The 22,131-nt window shown below is 40.7% G+C and overlaps 1 protein-coding gene across 1 annotated transcript in view; it reads left to right on the top strand.

The window, feature by feature from the left end:
• The window catches only part of WDFY2 (WD repeat and FYVE domain containing 2), a 176,797-nt gene that overhangs the window by 131,867 nt on the left and 22,799 nt on the right, over positions 1 to 22,131 (top strand). The window contains exons 5-7 of the mRNA XM_011939056.1: positions 2,188 to 2,338; positions 10,626 to 10,738; positions 21,945 to 22,071. Of these exons, the coding sequence (XP_011794446.1) occupies positions 2,188 to 2,338; positions 10,626 to 10,738; positions 21,945 to 22,071 (391 nt within the window). The remainder of the gene's footprint in view (positions 1 to 2,187; positions 2,339 to 10,625; positions 10,739 to 21,944; positions 22,072 to 22,131) is intronic.

Genomic DNA, 22,131 nt, shown 5'->3' with positions numbered 1-22,131 from the left:
GGAAAAAGCATTTGGTAAAATCCAGTTCATTATAAAATATTCTCAGCAAACTAGGACTAGAGGGGAGCGTCTTCAATAAAGAAATATCTACAGAAATCCTGCAGCTAACATTGTCCTTAATGGTGATAAAAGAGATGCTTTCTCTCTAAGATCAGGATCAAGGCAAGGAAGATGTCCCTCTCACCACTCCTATTCAAACCCACGGTTTTTCTTATGAGTTTCTGAAGCTTAGTGATAAGTTATCTATCTTTGAATTTTTTTTCAATAAAAGAATCTTTTTCACATTAAACAAAAGTATGTGATCTGAGTTTTGGGATTTTTTTGTTTGTTTTTGTTTTCTGGTAGTCATAGGTAGCCTGACCCTGAGAGAGAGAACCAACTTTGACATCAGGGAGAATAGGATTTTTATTCTATCTTTGTCATTCATTGGTTTTGTAGCTTTGAGCAAGCCACTTAATATTTCTAGCCTCTGCCTTCTCTGGCACAGGAAGGCCGCTCAGAAGGCTAAAGCCCGTTATCAACTAGGGCTGCTGTCATCCCCTTGGACTCGAATATGATAGATAGAAGGCTAAAGGCCCCCTCAGTGAAAAGAGGGGTGAGGTGTTAGGGGCCACTTTCTGCTTGAAATAGACTTGAGTATACTTGAACTCATTAGATAGTTCACTTTTTATTCCCTCACTGATAGAACTTGAATTGAACATTTGATGATAGAGACATAAAAAGATCTTCACGAGTTTCTCCAAGAAGACACATCTTTTAGTTAGAGCCTGTGTTTTGATCTTGATGGTGGCTGGTACTCTGAAAGCAGATGTGTGTTGTAGAGACATCACAGTGTCACTGCTTCCCTACTCCCTTAGATTATCCAAGCTTCAAATACCAGCTCTTAAAACATCAGGCATTTGTTGAATGACTGCCCTGTGGCTGTTCACTCTGGTTCTGACTGTATTGTATGGTAGCAATCCCAAAGGGCCGTCTTGCTAAGGTTGTATTTGTTGTAAAATGATGAAATCATCCACTTTGCAGGGTCATTACAATGATTAAGCTAGAGAATGTATTTAAGTGCCTGGCACTTGTTAGACATTCAAAAATTGGCAGATGATATTATTGTCAGTAGAGCGGCATTTGTCCATCCATACTGTCTAACTCTGTGTTCATGATCAAAATGTGAAACCAGTGTCTTCTCTGTGACCTCACCATAGTCATGATGAATGTATTCATGCCCCATCAGACTGCCAGCTCTTGGGAGCAGGGCCCGGTGAGGTCCAGGTTGCAGGATGTCAGTCTTTGTTCATTCCAGTCAGCTCTGTTCAGTGACTGCAGATGCCCTCCACCTTACTGCCTGGAATATATAATAAGGCAAAAATCCTTCCACCTGTTTTCATTTGGTAACTGAGAAGCTCTAAGACCTCAGTCAAGCTACTCCACCTCATTGTGCCTCACTTTTCCCATGTGTAAAATAGGGAGATGGGTTAACTGATATGAATAGCCTCTTCTAATTCTGGAATTGTGTGATGTGATAACTGTGATCATATTGCTCTTGTTTATTAACAACGCTAGAAAATTTGCTCTTATTATTCGTACAAACACACACACACTTTGGCATAAGGGATACTTCACTTTCTTCTGTATGGTTCTTAGGAATAATTCTATCCTCCTTTCCATGCATTTAATTTCTGAAAGAATGTTCATCTAGAACTTTTGTATGACTTTATAAGACAGACTTCATTAAAAGTATAATGGTATGCTCCAGTTTTTTTATAAGTGCACATAAACTGATGGTAGTGATATATATGAACGTCGCTCCTAATGTGTTTTGTGGTCACACTGGATGTGGCTCTCTCCAGTCCAGCAGCCCTAGCTTGTCTGAGGAAGTGGCCCAGGCCCTTTGGTAACAGGAGCTATGTGTGGCAATAATCCTTGTGTTGGCACAAATGGGGCAGAGGGGGAACACTGGGAAGAGATGGATAGTTTTATTTTAATCACCAAAAACACTCAGACACACCCGTCTACAGGGGAATACCCCCACCCCCGACGAGAACCACTGTTCTACCTTGTCTTTAAAATGGTTCTGCCGTTCAGCTTATTCTGGGGTGGGGAGAAGAAGAGAATGGTGAATCTCTGTGGGCCACGTTCTTCCAACCTCCTTAGGATGCTTTATAGGTTGTTTTCTTTTCTCTTGGTTTTCAGCGCATCAGAGCAGAGTGACGATGATCCTGTTTGTCCTGGAGCTGGAGTGGGTGCTGAGCACAGGACAGGACAAGCAATTTGCCTGGCACTGCTCTGAGAGTGGGCAGCGCCTGGGAGGTTATCGTACCAGTGCCGTGGCCTCAGGCCTGCAGTATCCTTTGCTGGACAAAAATCTCTTAGTGGGAACTTAACTCTGATTCATGAAATTTTGGGATGTGTGCAACTTGAAAGTTTTGTTAATGACTGAGTTGCCCAGTGTAGATTACAATGCTCATAGAATTTCCTAAGGCACAAATCATCAAGAGTTCCCATGTAAGTAGAGTGAAGTGCGATCACTTGACCTGAAATAATAGACTGCTGAGCCATTTGTGAGTCTACTCTAACACAGGATCTGACATCTAGACAGAACACAGTGCAGATTCTTGAACCTCAGCTGTCAGAAATAATTATGGTACATGAAGATGAAATCATCACCAAAATGTAATCTTTGCTCTTCGTACAGAAGTAATTTACACATAGATACCAAGGTTGTGAACATTCCTATTGGTGCCTGGGAAAAGAACCACAGGATTCCTGTTCAGTTTTAAATAGTTATTGCCAGGTTACCAAGCTAGGACTAGAGTGAGTGAGCTGGTATCTACATGGTAATGTTAAAAGCATTGTTCCAGGAATGGACATTTGCAGGATATGTAGAGTGATATTTTTGTTTCCCAAATTGCCAGGGTCCTCATGCTCAGGGTGAATCCTTGCTGATGCTGGGTAATGCTCACATCTGCCCAACTAGGCTCCAGCAAGCACAGTAATGACTAGTGTGTAGCACGTGTGGATGCGGCTGCCACTGTAGGGAGTAAAGGACCCTGGGTTCTTAGTTTTAAAAGCATATGGTCTCTTTATCTCCTGACAAATTAAGAAGTAGGTAGAAACAGGTCACTAGTCAGGGAAAGCAGGAAGAAACAGTAAGTCCTGCTTTCTAATTTCATCTCCATATTTATAAAATGCCTATTCAGTGATTCTCAACATCTGACAAAGTACATTGCTGTTTCTGTGAAACTGTGTGGCATTCCAAGGTATATTTTTGTGTATATATAGGCTAATATCACTCTTATTTTTCTCACTAGAAGAGCAAGGTGAAGAAACTAAGAATGACCATTGTGGAAAGTTGTAAAAGTAGCAAGTTGCAAGGATGATAAGGAATGGCAGGCAGGATCAGCTCATCTTTGAGAGGGTAGTACTACCGGTTAATAAAAGAAACGCCAAACTTTACTTTCTAAAAGCCACTTCAGATGAGCATAATACGTAAGTTGAAATACATGAACTTTCTTGCCAATACATAAATGACGTCTTAGTGTTAGAGCTGGAAGGGCACTTAGAGATCACCTAGTGCAACCCTCTGTCTTTGTCCATTTGGGCTGCTATCATAAATTACTGTAAACTGGGTGTGCTTTAAACACCAGAAATTTATTGCTCACAATTCTGGAGGCTGGGAATTCTAAGATCAAGGCACCAGCAGATTCAGTGTCTGGTGAGGGCGCTCGCTTCCTGCTTCATAGACAACATCTTGCTGTGTCCTCACATGGTGAAAGGGCAGAGGACCTTTCTGTGGCCTTTTTTTATAAGGGCACTAATCCCATTCAGGAGGATTCATCTCCAAACACCATCACATTGGGAATTAGGTTTTAACATATGAATTTTGGGGAGACATAATCATTCTGTCTTCCTTATCTCTTTCTCTCTGTTTCACACACACACACACACACACACACACACACACACACACACACACACACACACACTGTAACTGGGTGGTGATGGATGTGTTAATCAATTTGACCATGATTATTACACAGTGTATATGTATATCACATCATCACATTCAACATTTTGAATATATACAATCTTTGTCAATTAAATACTTTTTTAGAATTCAGTCTATACTACCTTCATTTTACAGATGAGCTGGCTGAAGCCCAGAAAGAGTCCTGTGTCTTATCTGAGACCACCCAGCTAGTAAGTAGGATAATCTTCACAAGAACCCAGGCCTTCTGCCTTGGACTCCTATTTTTTTGCCATTGTACTGCATTGCTCCTTCAAAAAGGAACTAATGGCATCAATATAATTTGGTCTTATTCTGGTTTCTGTATCACTTAGCCAAGCCCAGCAAGTATGGAAAAAAATACAGATCTTGCCCTCAGGAAACTAACTTTTTAAACTATTAGAAAATAAAAAACAAATGGATAGTGTCCAACTTTCCCTGACTGTTGTAGTCTTTGATGTAGGATTATAACCACCACAGCTCCTCCCTCCAGGCATCTCCAGGAGTCATCCTCATTTGGTAACTGTTCCCTTTTGCCACATCATGTGGTTTACCAAGCAGAAAGTCGTGCGATTGGGTATGAGAAGCCTGTGTGTGTGAGTCTCTGGTTTCAGTTCCATCCAGCCAGCCTCACTGTTCAGGTGGTGGAGAGGTGCAGTACTACAGACAGGCCCTCTCAGAAGATTCCCTGACCTCTGCCAGCTCTGCCTTGCCAACTGTGATTTTGGAGCCATGGTTTCAACCTTTGCTCTTGAGTATTTTTCCATTGCTAAACACTGATGGCGTGACGGCTCTGAGCTTTTTTGCCAGAGGGTCTCAGCCAAGAACCATGTGACTTTTCTAAGGCTGGAAGTTTTTTCTGGGAGCTGGCTGATAGATTAATAGGCAAGCCATACAGTATTAGGGGTTCACATTTAAATTTAGCTTTTAAAAACATTTCCTTCTGAGAACCTCCCACCGCCACCCCTCTCTTCCTTCTTTTTGTCACCCTCCACACTTTCAGGGGTTTTGGTTTCGTCATTGTTTGTTTTAGTGATGAAGGGAGGAGGAAGATCTGATGAATCAACATAAAATATTATGAATAATATCATTAATCCTATTTGTCTTCATAGTAGACATCTAATGGTTGATAAGAGACCTCCACAGATGAACTCATTCTCTTCTGTCACCACCTCAAACAGTCAATCAGCCAAGGCAACAAGTGACAGACTAAATCAGATTGAATTCAGCCTTTATTCCTCTTCTTTCAGGCATCTTAGTGGAGAAGTAAATATGCAATGAAAATGACCAAAATTCAAGTAGAAAAATAAAGGAAGACAAAGAGACTGGTTCATAAATTGAATTGTCAATTTATGAGTAACCTCAAATTTTTTGATTGTTTTGACTGAAGATCTGAAACTTCAAATATAAATTACCTGTAATAGGAACAACAAGAATGACAATAATAATAGAGAAGGAGAGAAAAGGAAAAGGATAAAGAAAAAAATATCTTAGATATGCAGGCCCTGAAAATATCTTAGATTTTCAGACTTTTACATATTACTTTGTTCACTGTCAAAACAATAATGTGAAGTAAAAACAAAACACCTAATTCTCAGTTTTCATAGTGTAGAAACCAAGGCTCAGGGAGTAGGTGACTTGCTCAAGGTCACATGACTGTTGGCTAGCAGAACCAGGATTAGAATTTGGGGATTATAATTTTTCAGCCAGCCCTCTGCACAACTGGGTACAGCAGAATGGGGTTATTTCCCAAACGCCCCATGGAAGGTAGATGATAATAAATAGAAATGTGTTCCTTCCCCACTTCACTTGTTAGTCTTTAAATTTGTGAATACTTTATCCAGCGTCATTTGTCAGTGTCTTGTTATTTGACCATATTTTTATCATATTTTTCATGTCTTCACAAAAATAATTCAAATACTCTATTTTAGGATTTTGTTCATGTCAGAGATATTTCCAAAATGTCACCATGTGTAGTAGAATGTTTCCCACCTAATGTAATCTCTTAGATTTATTTCTGTTCAGGTGAAGAGTTCTGAAAAGCTGTTAAGATTATGTCAGTTTCTTCCTATCATACTTAATGCCAGTCATTCACATCCACTGTTGGTTCTTCTATCCCTTTTTGCTTTCTCTCAATTTTTGCTGGAGTATTTTAAAGCAAATTCTAGACCCTTATATCATTTTATCCTTATATACTTCATTGAAAATATATGAGTTACTTTTTCAGTAATCACAATGCTATTGTTACATCTAAAAATTAACAATCTTTGATCTCCTTGATATTGTTGAATTTCAGATTTCACTGATTATTTTGAAAATGACTTTTGTGCAGTAGGTTTGTTGGAAATTGGATCTAGACAAGATCCACACATTGCATGTGGTTGTCACATCTTCTAAATCTTTCTTCATCCAGAGCAGTGCCCCCTTCACTTTTTGTAATGCCGCTGCCTCGTTGAAGGTACTGAATCAGTTCTCCTGCACACAGTCCCACATTCTAAATTGATGTCATTTAACTTGCTCCTTTACCTACCTTCCTCACATATTTTCAGTAAACTGAAAAACTGCCCTATAATCTTGATTTCATTCAGATTCAGCCTTATTAGTGAGAGCATTTGGTTCTCACCAAGCGTGCTTCATAGAGCTTCCCATTATAAGGCACATGGCATTGCATTGTCGCCCTTTCAGTTACGCTGAGATTGATCGGCAGTTCAGGTGGTGACAGCCGGATCCCTGCAGCGCCGTCCTCCATACCAGCCTTTTAATGGTTTCATCTGTTGCTGAGCTTTGCCTGAACACTTTTTCGTTAAGGTTGCAAAATGGTGATTTTCTAATCCTATCATATTTTTCCCATATATTTGTTGGAATACTTCTAAAGCATAACTTCCCCCCTCCTCACTAACTAGGGCTATTTGGTTACCCTGAAATACAATTATTATAGGAAAAGCAAGATAAATTCTTGTATCTTTCTTTTTAGTCCTTATTTTCAGAGTACAAATTTGGTGCCCTGGTTACCTTTAATAGGAATCTTTTTTTTTTTCTTTTTGAGCACTATTACGAAATCTTACATTGGTTGGTTGTTTTTAAATAATAATATGTTCAGTATATTTCAATAAACTGCCATCTTTTTATTTTATGTTCAAATTATTCTATCTTTGGCCAGTAACAGCTCCATTAAATGGGCTCCAATGTCTTTTTTAATTTTTTTTTTTTTTTGAGGTGGAGTTTCACTGTTGTCGTCCAGGCTGGAGTGCAATGGCACGATCTCAGCTCACTGCAACCTCTGCCTCCTGGATTCAAGCGATTCTCCTGCCTCAGCCTCCCAAGTAGCTGGCGCCGACCACCATGCTCAGCTAAGTTTTTGTTTTTTTAGGAGAGACGGGGTTTCACTATGTTGGCCAGGCTGATCTTGAACTCCTGACCTCATGATCCGCCCACCTTGGCCTCCGAAGGTGCTGGGATTACAGGCATGAGCCATCGCACCCAGCCCAATTTTTATTTTTTAAAGACTATTTTTTAGAGCAATTTTAGGTTCACAGCAAAATTAAGCAGAAAGTATAGAGATTGCCTATGTGCCTCATGGGCTCAACATGCATGGCCTCCCCATTACCAGTGTCCCCTACTAGAGTAGTACGCTTGTTACAATCAGTGAACCTACACTGGCACGTCATTATCACCCGAAGTCCATAGTTTAGGGTTCACTCTTGGTGTTGTATGTTCTGTGGATTTGGACAAATATATAAAGACATGCTACAATTACAATAGTAATTGTAGCATCATATGGAATAGTTTCACTGCTCTAAATAGCCTCTGTACTCTACCTGTTCATCCTTTACCACCGTGTCTAAAATAAGCCCACTTAGCCTTGGGTAGCTTCCTTGCCTTCTGACTCAACATGTCTCAAGTTCGTCTTGTACTTTTCCTGTCCCAATCCTGGAATCAGCCATTTTTTTAGTGAGGAACAATATTCAGAGATAGCTGAGAAGTATATATAAATGTGTGTGTATTTTTTAAAAGAGAATAAATCATCAGTTCATACAATATTTCTTATTCAAATTTAACATTACAGGATTTTTACTTTTTGGTTTTTGTACTTGATTCTTTTATCTGAGGCTGAAAATCTTGGCTGTTAAAACACTGGCGTAGTTCCTCATTTGCTTTATCCTATGTTTTATTTAAATGGTTCCAAAATAATGAGCAATACTAAATAACAATAAGACTACTGAATGAGATTTTAGATTTCTTTGCAACTCTCTTTGTCCTTAGAATATATTCTACCAGTGATGGAGGTGAGACTTCCCCCTTCTCATAGTTCCCATTTTGGAATCCTGTAATATTTTTACATATTAAAAAATACATAAAATTTTTGCTCAGGCACGGTGGCTCACACCTGTAATCCCAGCACTTTGGGAGGCCAAGGTGGAAGGATCACTTGAGCCTAGGAGTTTGAGACCAGCCTGGACAACAAAGTGAGACACTGAAACATTGAAAATGTTGTGTTTTAAAGGCACTTGAAATCGTTCTAATTATGTGATTATGTCACCAATTTGATAGTTAGGTTCATTCATTTTACTTTGTTTTCAATTTGGGGGATTTTAAATATATATATTTGAGATATATATTACGTATATGTATTTTTTTCTTTTTTTTTTTTTAAGACAGGGTCTCACTGTGTCACCCAAGCTGGAATGTAGTGGCTTGAACATGGCTAACTGCAGCTTCGACTTCCTGGACTCAAGCAATCCTCCTGTCTCAGCCTCCCATGTAGCTGGAATCACAGGCATGTGCCACCATGCCCAGCTAATTATTTTAGTTTTTGTAGAGGTGAGGTCTCACTTTGTTGCCCAGGCTGGTCTCGAATTCCTGGGCTCAAGTGATCCTCCCTTCTTGGCCTCCCAAAGTGGCTCCCATGAGCCACTGTGCCTGGCCACAAATTTTATGTACCTTTTAATATGTAAAAATATTACAAAATTCTAAAATAGGAGCTATGACAGGGGAGAAGTCTCGTTCCCATCACTGTCCCCTCACCTTGCCACTTTTGTTAGATCTTAATCCTTGTAGTGCTTCCCTTTCTAAATATGAGTGCATACATGCAAATGCACACACATACATACATACACTTGTATTTCTCTCCGTTTCTTACACAAAGGTAGTATAGCTTATAAACTCTGATATGCCTTGGCTGCTCCCCACACACACACTTGATAATATATCCTGGTGTTTATGTATACAGATCTCCATTTTTCCCCCAGCTGCATAATATTCTATTGTGTGGATGTAGCATAGTTAATTTAGTAAGTCCCCTGTTGATAGACATTTGGGTTATTTTCAAACTTTAGCTATTAAAATAACATGGAGTGACTAGCCTTGGGCATGTGTCATTTTGTATTTTTGCCTGTGTATCTCTGGGTAGATCTTTAGAAATAGGGTTGCTAGGCTTTGTCAACCAGAGAAACTTGTTAGAGACTCCATGCCTAGGGCTTTTACTGGTCATGTAGGCAGGTCTGCCTGGGACATTCCAAAATTCCAGATTCCCAGAAGGAAAGCAGGTATTCAGTGTAAGCTACAGTGTTTGAACAGTTAAGGCACAGTGAACCACTCTTATCAGTTAATGGTGGGGACCTTCCCAAAATCCAGATTCCCAGACACTATGCCAACTTCATAAGCTGGCTTTCAGAGGATCACAGTCAGAGCTGCTGTGTTAACTCTTTTTGCACAGCACCATTTTGATTTATTCTTGAACTATCTATTAATAGCTCCATTCAAATTTTGCCTATTTTTCTATTAAGTTTGGGATCTTTTTCTTCTTGATTGCTCTTTTTATATTAGAGATTTGGGCCCTTTGTGACATAAATTGCAAATATTTTTTTCCAGTTTATCTTTTGGCTTTGATCATAATATTTGTTGTGTTTTTGAGTCATAGCTTTTCCCACTCCAAGGTTACAAAGAAACTTTCCTATCTAAAGCTTATGTTTTCATTTTCTACATTTAGATCCCTAATTCATTTGGAATCTGTCCTGGTATATATTGTGAAATACAGATTCTATTTTCTTTTTCCAAATGGCTATCCAGTTTGTGCCAACATCATTTTTTTAAATTCATCTTTTCCTTATTCATTTGTAAAGCTACCTTCATCAGACATTTACTAAATTTCAATGTGCTTTTGGGTTTATTTCTCAACTTTGTATTCTGTTCTGTTAGGCTGTTTATGCACCAATACCACACTTTTAATTAAAGAAACTTTATAACATTTTTTAATATCTGGTAGGGCTAACCTCCCTATCACATACCATATTGTTCTTATTTTCGGAGTATTCTTGGCTCTTTTTGCTTATTTATTTTTCCATATGAACACTTATAGCTGTAGAAAACAACATGTGTTGATATTTTTAAAATATATAGATTTATGTTATTAATTTAGGAGCAAGAAGTGACATTTTTAAGTCTTACTGTCCAGTAATACAGTATGTCCTTCATTTGGTTAAGTTCACTTTTGTGTCGTTGAGCACTGTCTTCAAGTTTTCCTTAGATGGGATTTGCGTATTTCTTGTTACATTTATGCCCTGTTTCTTCATTGTAAATTCCCCCATTTAATTTTGAAAAACAATCCTTAATGCTTACATGATAGATTTGATGTTGAAACCCGGCATGTGTTTATTGGTGACCACTCAGGCCAAGTAACAATCCTCAAACTGGAGCAAGAAAACTGCACCCTGGTCACAACATTCAGAGGACATACAGGTAGGATTAACAGCAAAATCATCATGTGCTGATAGCACGGTGAGATATCGCCTGCTGCATCTCCTGATGTTCAGATATGTTTTGAAAGTGGCAAAGTACAATCCATGCTTGTGCAAAGATACACATGATATGCTTAACTGATTTCAAAATGGTTCAGTAAAATACAACGTCAAACATTTTTCTGTATAATCCAAACAAAAGAGAAACCAATCTGTTTTGAAAATGTTGATAATTTGGTTCTCTGTCATATTGCACCAGAGAAAGCCAGGGTTGGCATACATTAATGAGGCATTGTTTGAGAGCATGTGGCCTCAGACGGCTCAAACCCCAGAAGGCCAAAAAGACAGCTGCCTTGGTCTGACCTTGCCTTTCCTGGAGTTAGAAGATGGTGTACAAGAAAGATTCCCACTTCCAAGTCAAATGAAAAGACAGATATATTCTTCATGAGTAGCTAGACTTTGTGAAAAGGCTCAAGTTCCTCTCCAACTTTCCTTCCTTCATATCCTTTTCAGGTTAAAACCGAAGGTCCCCTTTATGTTACTGCTCTGCTCAGGGTCATTTAAGCAAGGTAGTATAAAATATTCATGCTTAGCCTTTGAAAGACTTGATAAATGATGATGATTAATTTTTTACTAGTAGTTTTAACATGTACTATTGACTCTAGAACATATCGACCCTAGAAAATGAGTCATTGCCAGTTTTCATGGTTCTTAAAGGGCCTTTCCGTTTTCTACCAGCTACCAACGCATGATTTTGTGTAAAACGAGATAATACTGAGTTTAGATGTCGATAAGAAAAAAAGCAGGGGAAGAGGATATAAAATTGGATAATACCTAGATCATAAGGGGCTTCCTAAAGGGAAAAAATGGAATGCTAGAATAAGAAACATACAGTAAGGAGAAAATTGAATACAAGGAAGAAGATTCATAAAAGATCATCTGAATTATTTATGCCTTTGTGAGGAAGAACACATGGAAATATCCCCTATGGATAGGACCCTGGTCTTCCCTGACTGAATTTCTTTTTTAGCCACTTACACCCTCACCTACACTTTGGCCAAGACTGGGCCTGGGGTTCTCTGGGGGACCCAGAACTGTCCCACCTCAGAAGTCTTAAACTTCTGTGCTTCACGCAGACTTCAGCCTCCTCATCCTCCAATTCCCTACACCCTTTCTTCATTCCACTTACTGTTTCAACTTGTGGCGCATTCCAGCCTGTGGTCCCTCCATTTTTCCAGCGTCTCAGCCCCTGCATCACCTTTCCTCCCAGCGGTGCATCGCTTCACCGACGCCTTCCCAGCATTCTCAGTTCTGTGAATGTAAATATTCTGCCTTCTTGGCAAGCCTGTCTGATTCAGACTAACTCTCCACCTTTTCTTGTTGTGTAGCCAGCTGCTGGGTCTACAGTAGTCACACTGCCTTGAGGTTTAGACCATCATTACCATTGCACACTCAGGATTTCCTGTGTAGACTTATGAAGTTGCCTAATAATCCCTCTCCCTGTCCTCATTTCGCTCCTTCCAGGCCCCTAAACAGAGACCTTCACCATCCTTCCCAAGCCCCCATCCCCATCTCATTCCTTGCCTCTTCCTTCAAAAGCTATCAGATAGAAGCTTTAAAAAAAAAAAAAAAAAAAGTATTTCTTGCCCACTGTATATCCCCCCGACCCCAGCAAACAAACTTTTTCTCTCTCCACTTCTCCTCTTCTCAGTGCAGGAGAACTTTCTTCCTCTGGCCCATTCTTCTCTTCTCAGTGCAGGAGAGCTGCTTTCCTCTGGCCCCAGGCTATTCGCGGGGTCTCCACACCAAAATGGATTGCCTTAGTCTCTCTTTTGACTAACTCTTCTTAATTTATTAACATGCTTATGTTTTTTGCCTCTGGTAGAAAAACAAACCAACACCCTCTCAATCCCATGTCTTATAGCAAGTTCCTCCTTCTTCTCTTAATAGCAATGCCTTAAAAATTGTGGTAAAATGTATAAAACATAAAATTTACCATTTTAACCATTTTTAAATGTGCTGTTCAGTGACATTAACTACATTCACATTGTTGTGCAATCATCAACACCATCCATCACAGAACCTTTTCCATCTTGTGAAACTGAAACTCTGTTCCCTTGGACATTAACTCCCCATCCTCTCCCCCTACCCTCCCAGTCCCTGGAAACTGTTGCTCTGCTTTCTGTTTCTATGAATTTGACTAGTCTAGGTGACTCATAAGAGTGGAATCATGCAGTATTTGTCCTTTTGTGACTGGTTTATTTCACTCAGCATAATGTCCTCAAGGTTCATCCAAGTTGTAGCAAACAACTGTGTTTCTTAGAAGAATATAATTTTCCCAGCTGCTTCGCATTTTTCACTTCCAATTTGCCTTCCAGCTCCCTACAATCTGGTTTGTCGTTATTATGCCACTGAAACTGCTGTCCCTGAGGTGACCAGCGGCCTGCTGGGACACGTTGTAAACCTTGTCGTACTTAACTTTTCAGCAGCATTTGATATTGTGGCCATTCCTTCTGGCTGTAACTGCCTTCCTTTGGCTTTTCTTCTATGATGCTGCTGGCTTTCTCGAGCTCCACTGTGGTCGGTTGTGTCCCCAGGATCTCCCCTGGATCCTCTTCTCTTTATACTCTGTGCTGTCCCTTGTCATCTCAGTCATTCCTCCCAGTCACAGAGTAGAATTGTCATTATCCTCAAATTCTTCACAACCCAGTGAGAGACAAAAACTAAAGCACATTCTAGTGCATGGCAGCAGGGGCTGGTGGGAGCGAGCACCTTGCGCTTCTGGGAACACAGAAGGGCAGCCCACTCGAAGGAGGTGGAGGCGGTTAGGAACGGCCTCCTCGGGAGTCTGCCTGACCTCAGATCTTTGGGGATGAGTAAGTATTGAGTTCATGGCAAACAACTGAGAAGAGCATCTCAGGCAGAGAAAACCAGTGTGTTCAAGGCAAGGAGATGTGCAAGAGCATGGCTCTCTTGAGAACTGCTAGTCACTCTTTTTTGGCGGAAACAATGGGTATGAGGGAGGGAGAGGGGAGGTCAGGGTGGAGGGGCAGCCAGAAAGCAAGAGTCACTTCCCGTCACTGAGACCGTGCTGGGCATTATCCTGATGTCACTGAGAGACCATTAAAGAGTTTGAAGCAAAGAAGGTAACCTGATTGGATTTTAAAAGGTTGTCTGGCAGTAGAGAGTGGAATTGGAAAGCTAGTAGGGAACTGTCCCTTGAGAGGGGACTGTGACAGTGGGAAAACAAGGAGTGGGTGGATTCAAGGTAGAATTCAGAGGTGCATTCCGCAGGCCTGGTGATGGACCTGATGGTTCCCAGGTTCGCTTTAGGCAGAGGTGGCTTTCAGCCTGACCTCTTGACTCTTCAGTAATCAGGCACGTACCCACTCACGGTATGGTGGCTGATAGGAGCCCTCTGAGTGTTGTACTGTTGCCTCCAGGTCAAAAAAGGACAGTAGCGGCTTCTAAGCACTCTTGTCAGCCACATGTGGTTCAAGGGTCCCATGTTTTACAGGCTTGTTCTGATATGAAATATGACCTTGGCATTGTGTCTTATCTTTCCTAAAGAGTTTAAAGCATTTTCACTTTATTTTTATCAAGAAATATATTTGAGAAAAACAGGAAATGTCCCAGGAAGGTCGCTAACTAACAGGAAGGCAAATGTAGCAGGTCAAATGGTTACCTTATTATTGTTCCTAAACAGTGGTATCTGCCCATCACTAATGTGGCTGCAATACAGCTCATTCCTGTAAAGCTAAAGTGAGGACCTGTAAGAGAGTCCATGGTGATTTAGACATATTGTTGAGCTCTTCCTAAGTGGTAGGCTCATTCTGGGCCCTGGGAGGTCCCAAACACAGCAAGTCTCAGTTCTGGGAAAGAGATTTTTGTAAGGACAAAATGAACACCCTAAAGTTAATCCAGTTCCATTAAAGGGCAGCTTTGGAGGTCCCATCACTCCAGATCCAAACTCAGAAGCAGACAGGTCTTCAGTATGTGTCCAGAGTCATAGCCCTTCACCCCATCATTCTCTCTTACAGTACAGAAGGTCATACAAAAATGTGGGTTAATGAGGGAATCGACCTAGTAGTCATGCCCAGAGGCCAAAGCATAACATTTTTCTAATCTCTAGGGATTTAGGAAACTAGTTTTATGTTCTTATGCTCCCTCTACTGGTTTTCCTTCTGGAGCTAAATGCCAAATATCATAGTTCTTTGCTATTTCTGCAGAAAGTAGAATGTATTTCTATGAAAAAGTCAAAAACTGACTTAAACAGAGGAGTTGCTTTTGTTTTTCTTGTTTTGTTTTGTTTTTTTTGAGACAGAATCTCGCTCTGTCGTCCAAGCTGTAGTGCAGTGGCGTGATCTTGGCTCACTGCAACCTCCATCTCCCAGGTTCAAGCAATTCTGCCTCAGCCTCCCGAGTAGCTGGGACTACAGGTGCCCACCATCATGGCCGGCTAATTTTTGTATTTTTAGTAGAGGCAGGGTTTTACCATGTTGACCAGGCTGGTTTAAACTCCTGACCTCAAATGATCCACCTTCCTCAGCCTCCGAGAGTATTGGGATTACAGGCATGAGCCACCGCACCCGGCCAAAAATCATATTTTGACCATTGGAAATTAATAGTGTTAATGCAATCTTTTTTTCTTTTATTTCTAAGAAATTATTTTATTAGCATGAACATATTTGAAACAGGAGGGCTTGAATGTAAATCTGCCAAAGCAAACTAATTAATGAATAATTAAATGCAGACTTGTTCATGAGCTGTTAGGGGAATCATTGAAGGGAACAGTGTAACTATAACAAAAAAAAACTAAACAGACTAAGAAAGTCACAGTTCAATGTAAAGATGCAAGTTCATATAATTTAGAACTTCAATTTTTGTTTATAGTGGAGACTCACACAGATCCAGTGTATATAAAGTGCAGATCAAGAGATGTGAATTGTCATCCATAGCCAGTCATCCACTCTCTCTATATATGATGGTGCCAGGATATGTGGGTGAATAAAACAAGCATAATCTTTGCCCTTATCCATCTTCCAGCCAGCATGGAATGCATGCATTAGACCAATAGTTACAGAGAATTCATCCAAACATTATGAGTAGCAGATGCTGTGGAGCCATGATGCGCGCAGAGGCTTCTTTAGAAGCAGATAACAGAAGGTCCTCTCCTCCTGCAGATAATTAAAGGGAGGCTTCCCAAAGAAGTGTTTTGTTTTTGTTTTTGTTTTTTTGAGACAGAGTCTGGCTTTGTCACCCAGGCTGGAGTGTAGTGGCACGATCTCAGCTCACTGCAACCTCCTTCTCTTGGGCTCAAGCAATTTTCCTGCCTCAGCCCCCTGAGTAGCTGGGATTACAGGTGCATGCCACCACACCCATCTAATTTTTTTATTTTTAGTAAAGATGGTGTTTCACTATGTTGGTCAGGCTGGTCTTGAACTCCTGACTTCAGGTGATTCGCCCACCTCAGCCTCCCAAAGTGCTGGGATTACAGGCGTGAGCCACCGTGCCCAGCCAGAAGGTGTTTAAAGGAGAAAAAGGAGTTACATAGGTGGTGGGAATATTCCAGACCCGGTGGGAACATTCCAGACCTGGAACAGCAGCCTAGAGTGGGAAAATGTTAGCAACCACCCAAAGGCAGGTGACCTTACAAGTAGTGGTAGGAGCTTCAGGCATTATTCTCAGGTGGGAAACCAGTGATGAAGTTTAAAGAGAGTAGTGACATGGTTTGCATTTTAAAAAGCCACTGTGGCAGCAGTAGGTGGTAGATTGACTGGGAACAAAATGGATGGAGGGAGACTGTTTAGGAGGCTACTGCTGGAGGCTACTGCTAGAGACCCTCAGAATGCTGACTTTGTTTGGACTAGGGGACAGCAGTGTGTGTGGAGACAAGTGGAAGAGGTTTAAGATCTGTTTGGAGAGCAGGGGTCAGCAGCATTTGGTAACTAGGGTAGCAGTGACTCCCAAGACTTCTGTGTGGCGCATGTATTGACTGGTGATGGCATTTCCTGAAACCTGGAGCACTGCTGGGAGAGCAGGTCTGGGAGAGAACAGCACTGTGCTTGAACTGAATGGTCCCTGGGGTGGCAGCAAAGAGACAGCTGGCTGAAGAGTTATGGATCTCAGGAAGAAGGTGTAGTCTAGAGATGGAGGGTATTTAGCTTGACAAAAACCCTTGTCACTTCACCCTAGAGCAAAATGGAGCAATCAAAAGATCAGATATTGTATTCAACAGGCTCTTAGTGTCCTTTAGCCTCATGTTGGCCTGCACATATTACCCTTGAGGGTGTGGTGTGACACTCCCTCTGCTGAGTTACCAGATCACACTCTGGGAAAGACAGATCCAGCAGTTTCCAACCCTGATTTTGTAACACTTCACGTGATCATTCACTTTTGCAAGGTATGTGGTAAAAGTCTCAAAAAAATTAGTTCCCTAAGCATTTTGGTAATATATATTAAATTTCTAAAAATATTTATACTCTCAGATTCATTTCTATGTTTGGGATTCTCTTCTAACTAATTGGAAATATGAACAAAGTCGTGTGTGTAAAAATGTTCATCTTGGAAAAATTTATACTTAAAAGTTGAGAAAAATCTAAAAATAGTTTAAATAAGATATATACGTGGGAGATATTAGCCAGCCACTAACAGTTATATTTATGAGAGTATATAATAGTATACATTGTATAATTATGAAAACTTTTATTTTAAAAGTATTTTGGCAATTTTTTATTTTGATAAAATACATATAACCTGAACTTTACCGTTTCAACCTTCTAAGTGTACAAGTAATGCACAAGTCAGTGACATAAAGTACATTCACAGTGTTGTATAGCCATCACCACTATCCATTTCCAGAACTTTTTCATCATCCTTAATAGAAGACCTGTGCCCACTAAAGAATAACTAGAAAACTTTATTTTTAAGAATTTAACCATTTTAATTTAAAAATTATTCTGTAGGTCATATTAGGGAGATCAAAGGAAGGGAGAAGCATAAAATGAAACACTGAAAGGGACCAGAAAGATGGATTAACTTGAAATGAAGTCAAATGAAATGGAAGAAATGCTTTTTGTCATTTAAAATAGAAACACTGGAAAACCACAAGCATTGAAGCCCTGGGCTCTGCCCCCAGTGTGGGTTGGGGTATGAGGTGGGTGTCTGCACTGCCTGGAATGCAGGCTGGCTGAAGGTGGTTGACTTCCTCTGCTGCCAGAAGTGTTAGGAAAAAGAACTATACAGTTCATCAGGAAGGCCTATGTGCAGAGAGACGCAGGAAAAATTCCCTCAGAAGGGAGAGGCCATTTCCGTCAGCACCTCTCCCCACTGCATCTCTGATCCTTGGTGTCTTGCACAGCCTTCCCACCAGCCCCCATCCCAGGCTGTCCTGGATGCCTCTTGCTTATTGTCCTCCTATTCCTCTCTGTCATTCAATGCAGCAGATCAGTTGAGTAAACATTTATTGAGCACCTCCTGCATACCAGTCACTGTGTGCTGTGCTGGAATACAAAGATACATAACCCAACTTATAATCCAACCAAGTTCAATATAGTGGGGTCTGTGTAACAATAGAGGTATGCACAGAGACTGGAACCTCACCTGGATTGAAGGTGTTGGGAAGGCTTCCTGGAGGGAGAAAAAGTTACTTGGGTGATAAAAGGCAGGACAGGCATTCCAGACAGGGGAAGCAGTCACATATCCCGTAAGAGAGTGGCTCAACCAAACATAATGTGCATGCTCTTCTTGTTCTCAAAAGTAATCCATCATCTTATTGTTTTTTGGTGGGTAGAGTCTAAGTCTTATTTCATTGTGTCTGAGCCTAGCACAGTTCCTCCACATAGAAGAGGCTCAGTACATGCTTGTTGAACTGATTTGAAATGAATGCTGTGATTTATCATTTATGGGCCAACTTTCAAATGACCTCATTGTTAGGACATTTACATAGAGCAGGCATAGGACCCCAGAGTTATTTACCCCTACACCATCCTAAACTTCTCCTTGTCTTGCAGCTTTTCCTTCTATCTCTTCCACTCTGGGCCCTGGGAGGGCCTGATGAATATACCCTGACTTGCTTTAACCACATTATCTATTCCCCTTCCTAACTCTCTGTGTTATCAAAAACTCCCCTTCCTAGCCCTGGCCCCTTCTGGCCTGATATAATGTGGCAAAGCTAGAGACTGGTCTTGTTTTTAAGACCTTAATTGATCTCATGATGGCTGGGATAGCATAGAATAAGCTGGTCACTGCCTTAAGGCTGACTCAACAAAGGACATTGTCACAGAGATTGTATAGATGAGGTCTCCTGTACTGTTATCATAGCTGACATTTGTTGAGTGGTGCTTCCCATGTGCTAGGCATTGTTTTGTGTGCTTATATATATTAACTCATTTAATCTCAACAACACTGTGGGTTAGGTACTGTTATCATCTCTGTTTTACAGATAAGACTTATGAGGCACATAAACATTAAATAACTTGCCCAAGGTCCTATACCTAATAAAGATAGAGCTGGGATTTAAGACTAGATTCTGGTTCCAGAGCCTATACACTTATAATACCATATCCAAACTTTCTCTTCTATCCCCATAAACCATCCTCATCCCATATTCTCAACAAAGAAGGCAGAGAGCTGGATCTTCATGGTGCAGTGTTTTTTGTTTTTCGTTTTTTTTTTTGTTTTGAGATGGGAATCTCACTCTGTTGTCCGGGCTGGAGTGCAGTGGCGTGATCTCGGCTTACTGCAACCTCTGCCTCCTGGGTTCAAGCAATTCTTCTGCCTCAGCCTCCCAAGGAGCTGGAACTACAGGCATGCGCCACCACGTCTGGGTAATTTTTGTATTTTTAGTAGAGACGGGGTTTCATCATATTGGCCAGGCTGGTCTCAAACTCCTGACCTTGTGATCCGCCTGCCTCAGCCTCCCAAAGTGCTGAGATTACAGGCGTGAGCTACTGCACCCGGCCTCATGGTGCAGTGTTCTTAGATGTGTTCTTAGATGTGTAGGTGTATATTGGTCAGGGAAGTCTAAAAGGTATCTGTCACCTGGGTCATGGTAAACCCTATTTCAATATTTCCATGTTGATTCTGACAGGATGAACAACCCTTACAATTAAGTCTTTTTAACTGAGTCTAGTAAACCTTTCTAATCCTTATTTTTACCAGTGCCCACCATTATTAAATCTGATCATGATGCCTTAAAGAACCTGAGCTACCCATTTCACATGTTATATAGGAGAAATCAAACACTTGCCACTTTTATCTATCCCCCCGGTTGGAGTGGCTTAGTCAGTCAAGCAAGACCATCTCAGAGATTGTCCTTGACATGGATATTCCATGACTGAAAGACGTGAGCAGTCGAACAGATGAAGGCATCACATTAACAATAGTAGTCAGCCAGGCACATTCTTCCCATGTGCTAGGGACTGTTTTGTGTGCTTATATATTAACCCATTTAGTCTTAACTCATTTAACCTAATTAACCCATTTGATCTAATATTAGCCCATTAATAGATGTCGTATGCCTGTTTAATCTGCCAAGAACAAAGCCAAGGGCATTTCTTTCATATTCGCACTCCTTCATTCAATCATTTGCCCATTTGTCCGGGCTTATTGAGTGCTTACTGTAGGTAAGCCAGGCAGAATTCTAGGTTTTGGTGATCTCTCGTGGTGAACAAGCCACAGCTCCAGCCCTCCTAGAGCTTCTGTCCTACTGGGGCAGGAGACAATCAATTTAAAAAAAAAAAAAAAAATAAGCAGGAGAGTGACACGTGTAGTCAAGGAAGGTGTTTCTGAGGAGGTGACCTTTAAGCAAGAACTTGTGTGAAGTGGAGAAAATGATCTTTATGTTTGCGTTCGTCTGCTCCTTCATTCATTCAGCAGACAATACAGTTTAACAGACAACACAGTGAGCGGCCTCACTGTGTTTGGTTGCTGCTGTGGGGAATGTTGGTGGTCGGGGGTGAGGGCTGGGCTGCTTGTGGTGGCTAACCACATATGCACTGGGAGAAGCCATGTTTGTTCTTACACGGGCAGGAGTGTATACCAGCAGTATAGGGTGCAGGTTTAGGAAAACGCTAGGAAGCATAATCCAGAATAGTAGAGTTTGGGGTTCCCCCTCCCTTTTTGATCTTAAAAAAAAAATCTTACTAAGAAGAGTCATATGACAAATAAGAAAATATTCTCCTGAAACAAGTGTATGAGAGAAACTTCCCTGAAAGCTCTTAAGGTATAGCACTTCATTAGAACAAATGGATAATCTAAATAAGAAAAATATCAGATTCCAACAAATGAGAAGCTATTTTATGTTCTTTTCAGAATACAGTATTTTTTAGTAATGTAAAAAAATGGGTATTTCTGACATTCTTAAGTATTTGCAGGCTTTGTGCTCATCTTATATGGAAAAAATTATTGCTGTTCTCAGTACATAAGGGTTTGATTTGCAAAGGGACTACCATAAAAAACCTATTATAATGTTTTATAGCCATACCACTAGAGTAATCCTAATAACCCACATCTGCACTGCACACTACAGTTTAGAATGGTAGAGTGGTCCTATGTAATTGATCGAATTCTCACCACAACCCTATGAAGTAGGTAATGGCTGGGTTGATGTTATCATTCTTAGTAATAGTCCTAGTGGTCATGGTGTTACCATCATCTGCATTTTACAGTTGAGGAAACTGACATTTAAGAACGTAAGTAGTTTTCCCGGAATCTGTAAAATTCCCAAAGAGCCAACATAATTTTAAATTCTGATACTGTGGCCTAATTAAATCTGATATTCAAGAATAAAAAATCTAATTGAGCATTTGTAAACCCCATTTCCTTCTCATCTGTCATTGTCAGGGGTGGGAGGTAGGCAGCAGTTAAGAAAATGTGGTTAATATTTCCAAACAGTACAGTATATTCCATTCTTCTTAGAATTATGTCTCCCTTTTGAAGGTCAATTTATTGTCTTTTTTATTTTCTTTTGGTCTTTATAGTAATCGACTTTATGGTACATGAAATGTCGGTGAAAAATGCTTAAAGGGTGGGAATTTCCTTGGAGCCAATTTTTTTCTCTTTGGGTGCTTATTTGTTTGTTCTTTCCACAAGAATTTATTGTATGCCAGGAACTGCATTCAATCCTGTCTCCGCTGCATTCACATTTCTTTGGTGGGCAAGAATCTTACCTTGTGACTGACGTCTTGTTGTGTCTGTCCTCTCAGGTGGGGTGACCGCTCTCTGTTGGGACCCAGTCCAGCGGGTGTTGTTCTCAGGCAGTTCAGATCACTCTGTCATCATGTGGGACATCGGTGGGAGAAAAGGAACAGCCATCGAACTCCAAGGACACAAGTAAGGCTGCTGGTGCTTTCATAAAGACTCTCAGCTGACAACTGGAACAAAGGAGTGCAG

The sequence above is a fragment of the Colobus angolensis genome, unplaced genomic scaffold (assembly GCF_000951035.1).
Source record: "Colobus angolensis palliatus isolate OR3802 unplaced genomic scaffold, Cang.pa_1.0 Scaffold101, whole genome shotgun sequence".
NCBI lineage: Eukaryota > Metazoa > Chordata > Mammalia > Primates > Cercopithecidae > Colobus > Colobus angolensis.
Note: the sequence above shows the minus strand (reverse complement) of the source record. Positions and strands in the feature narration are given on the sequence as shown.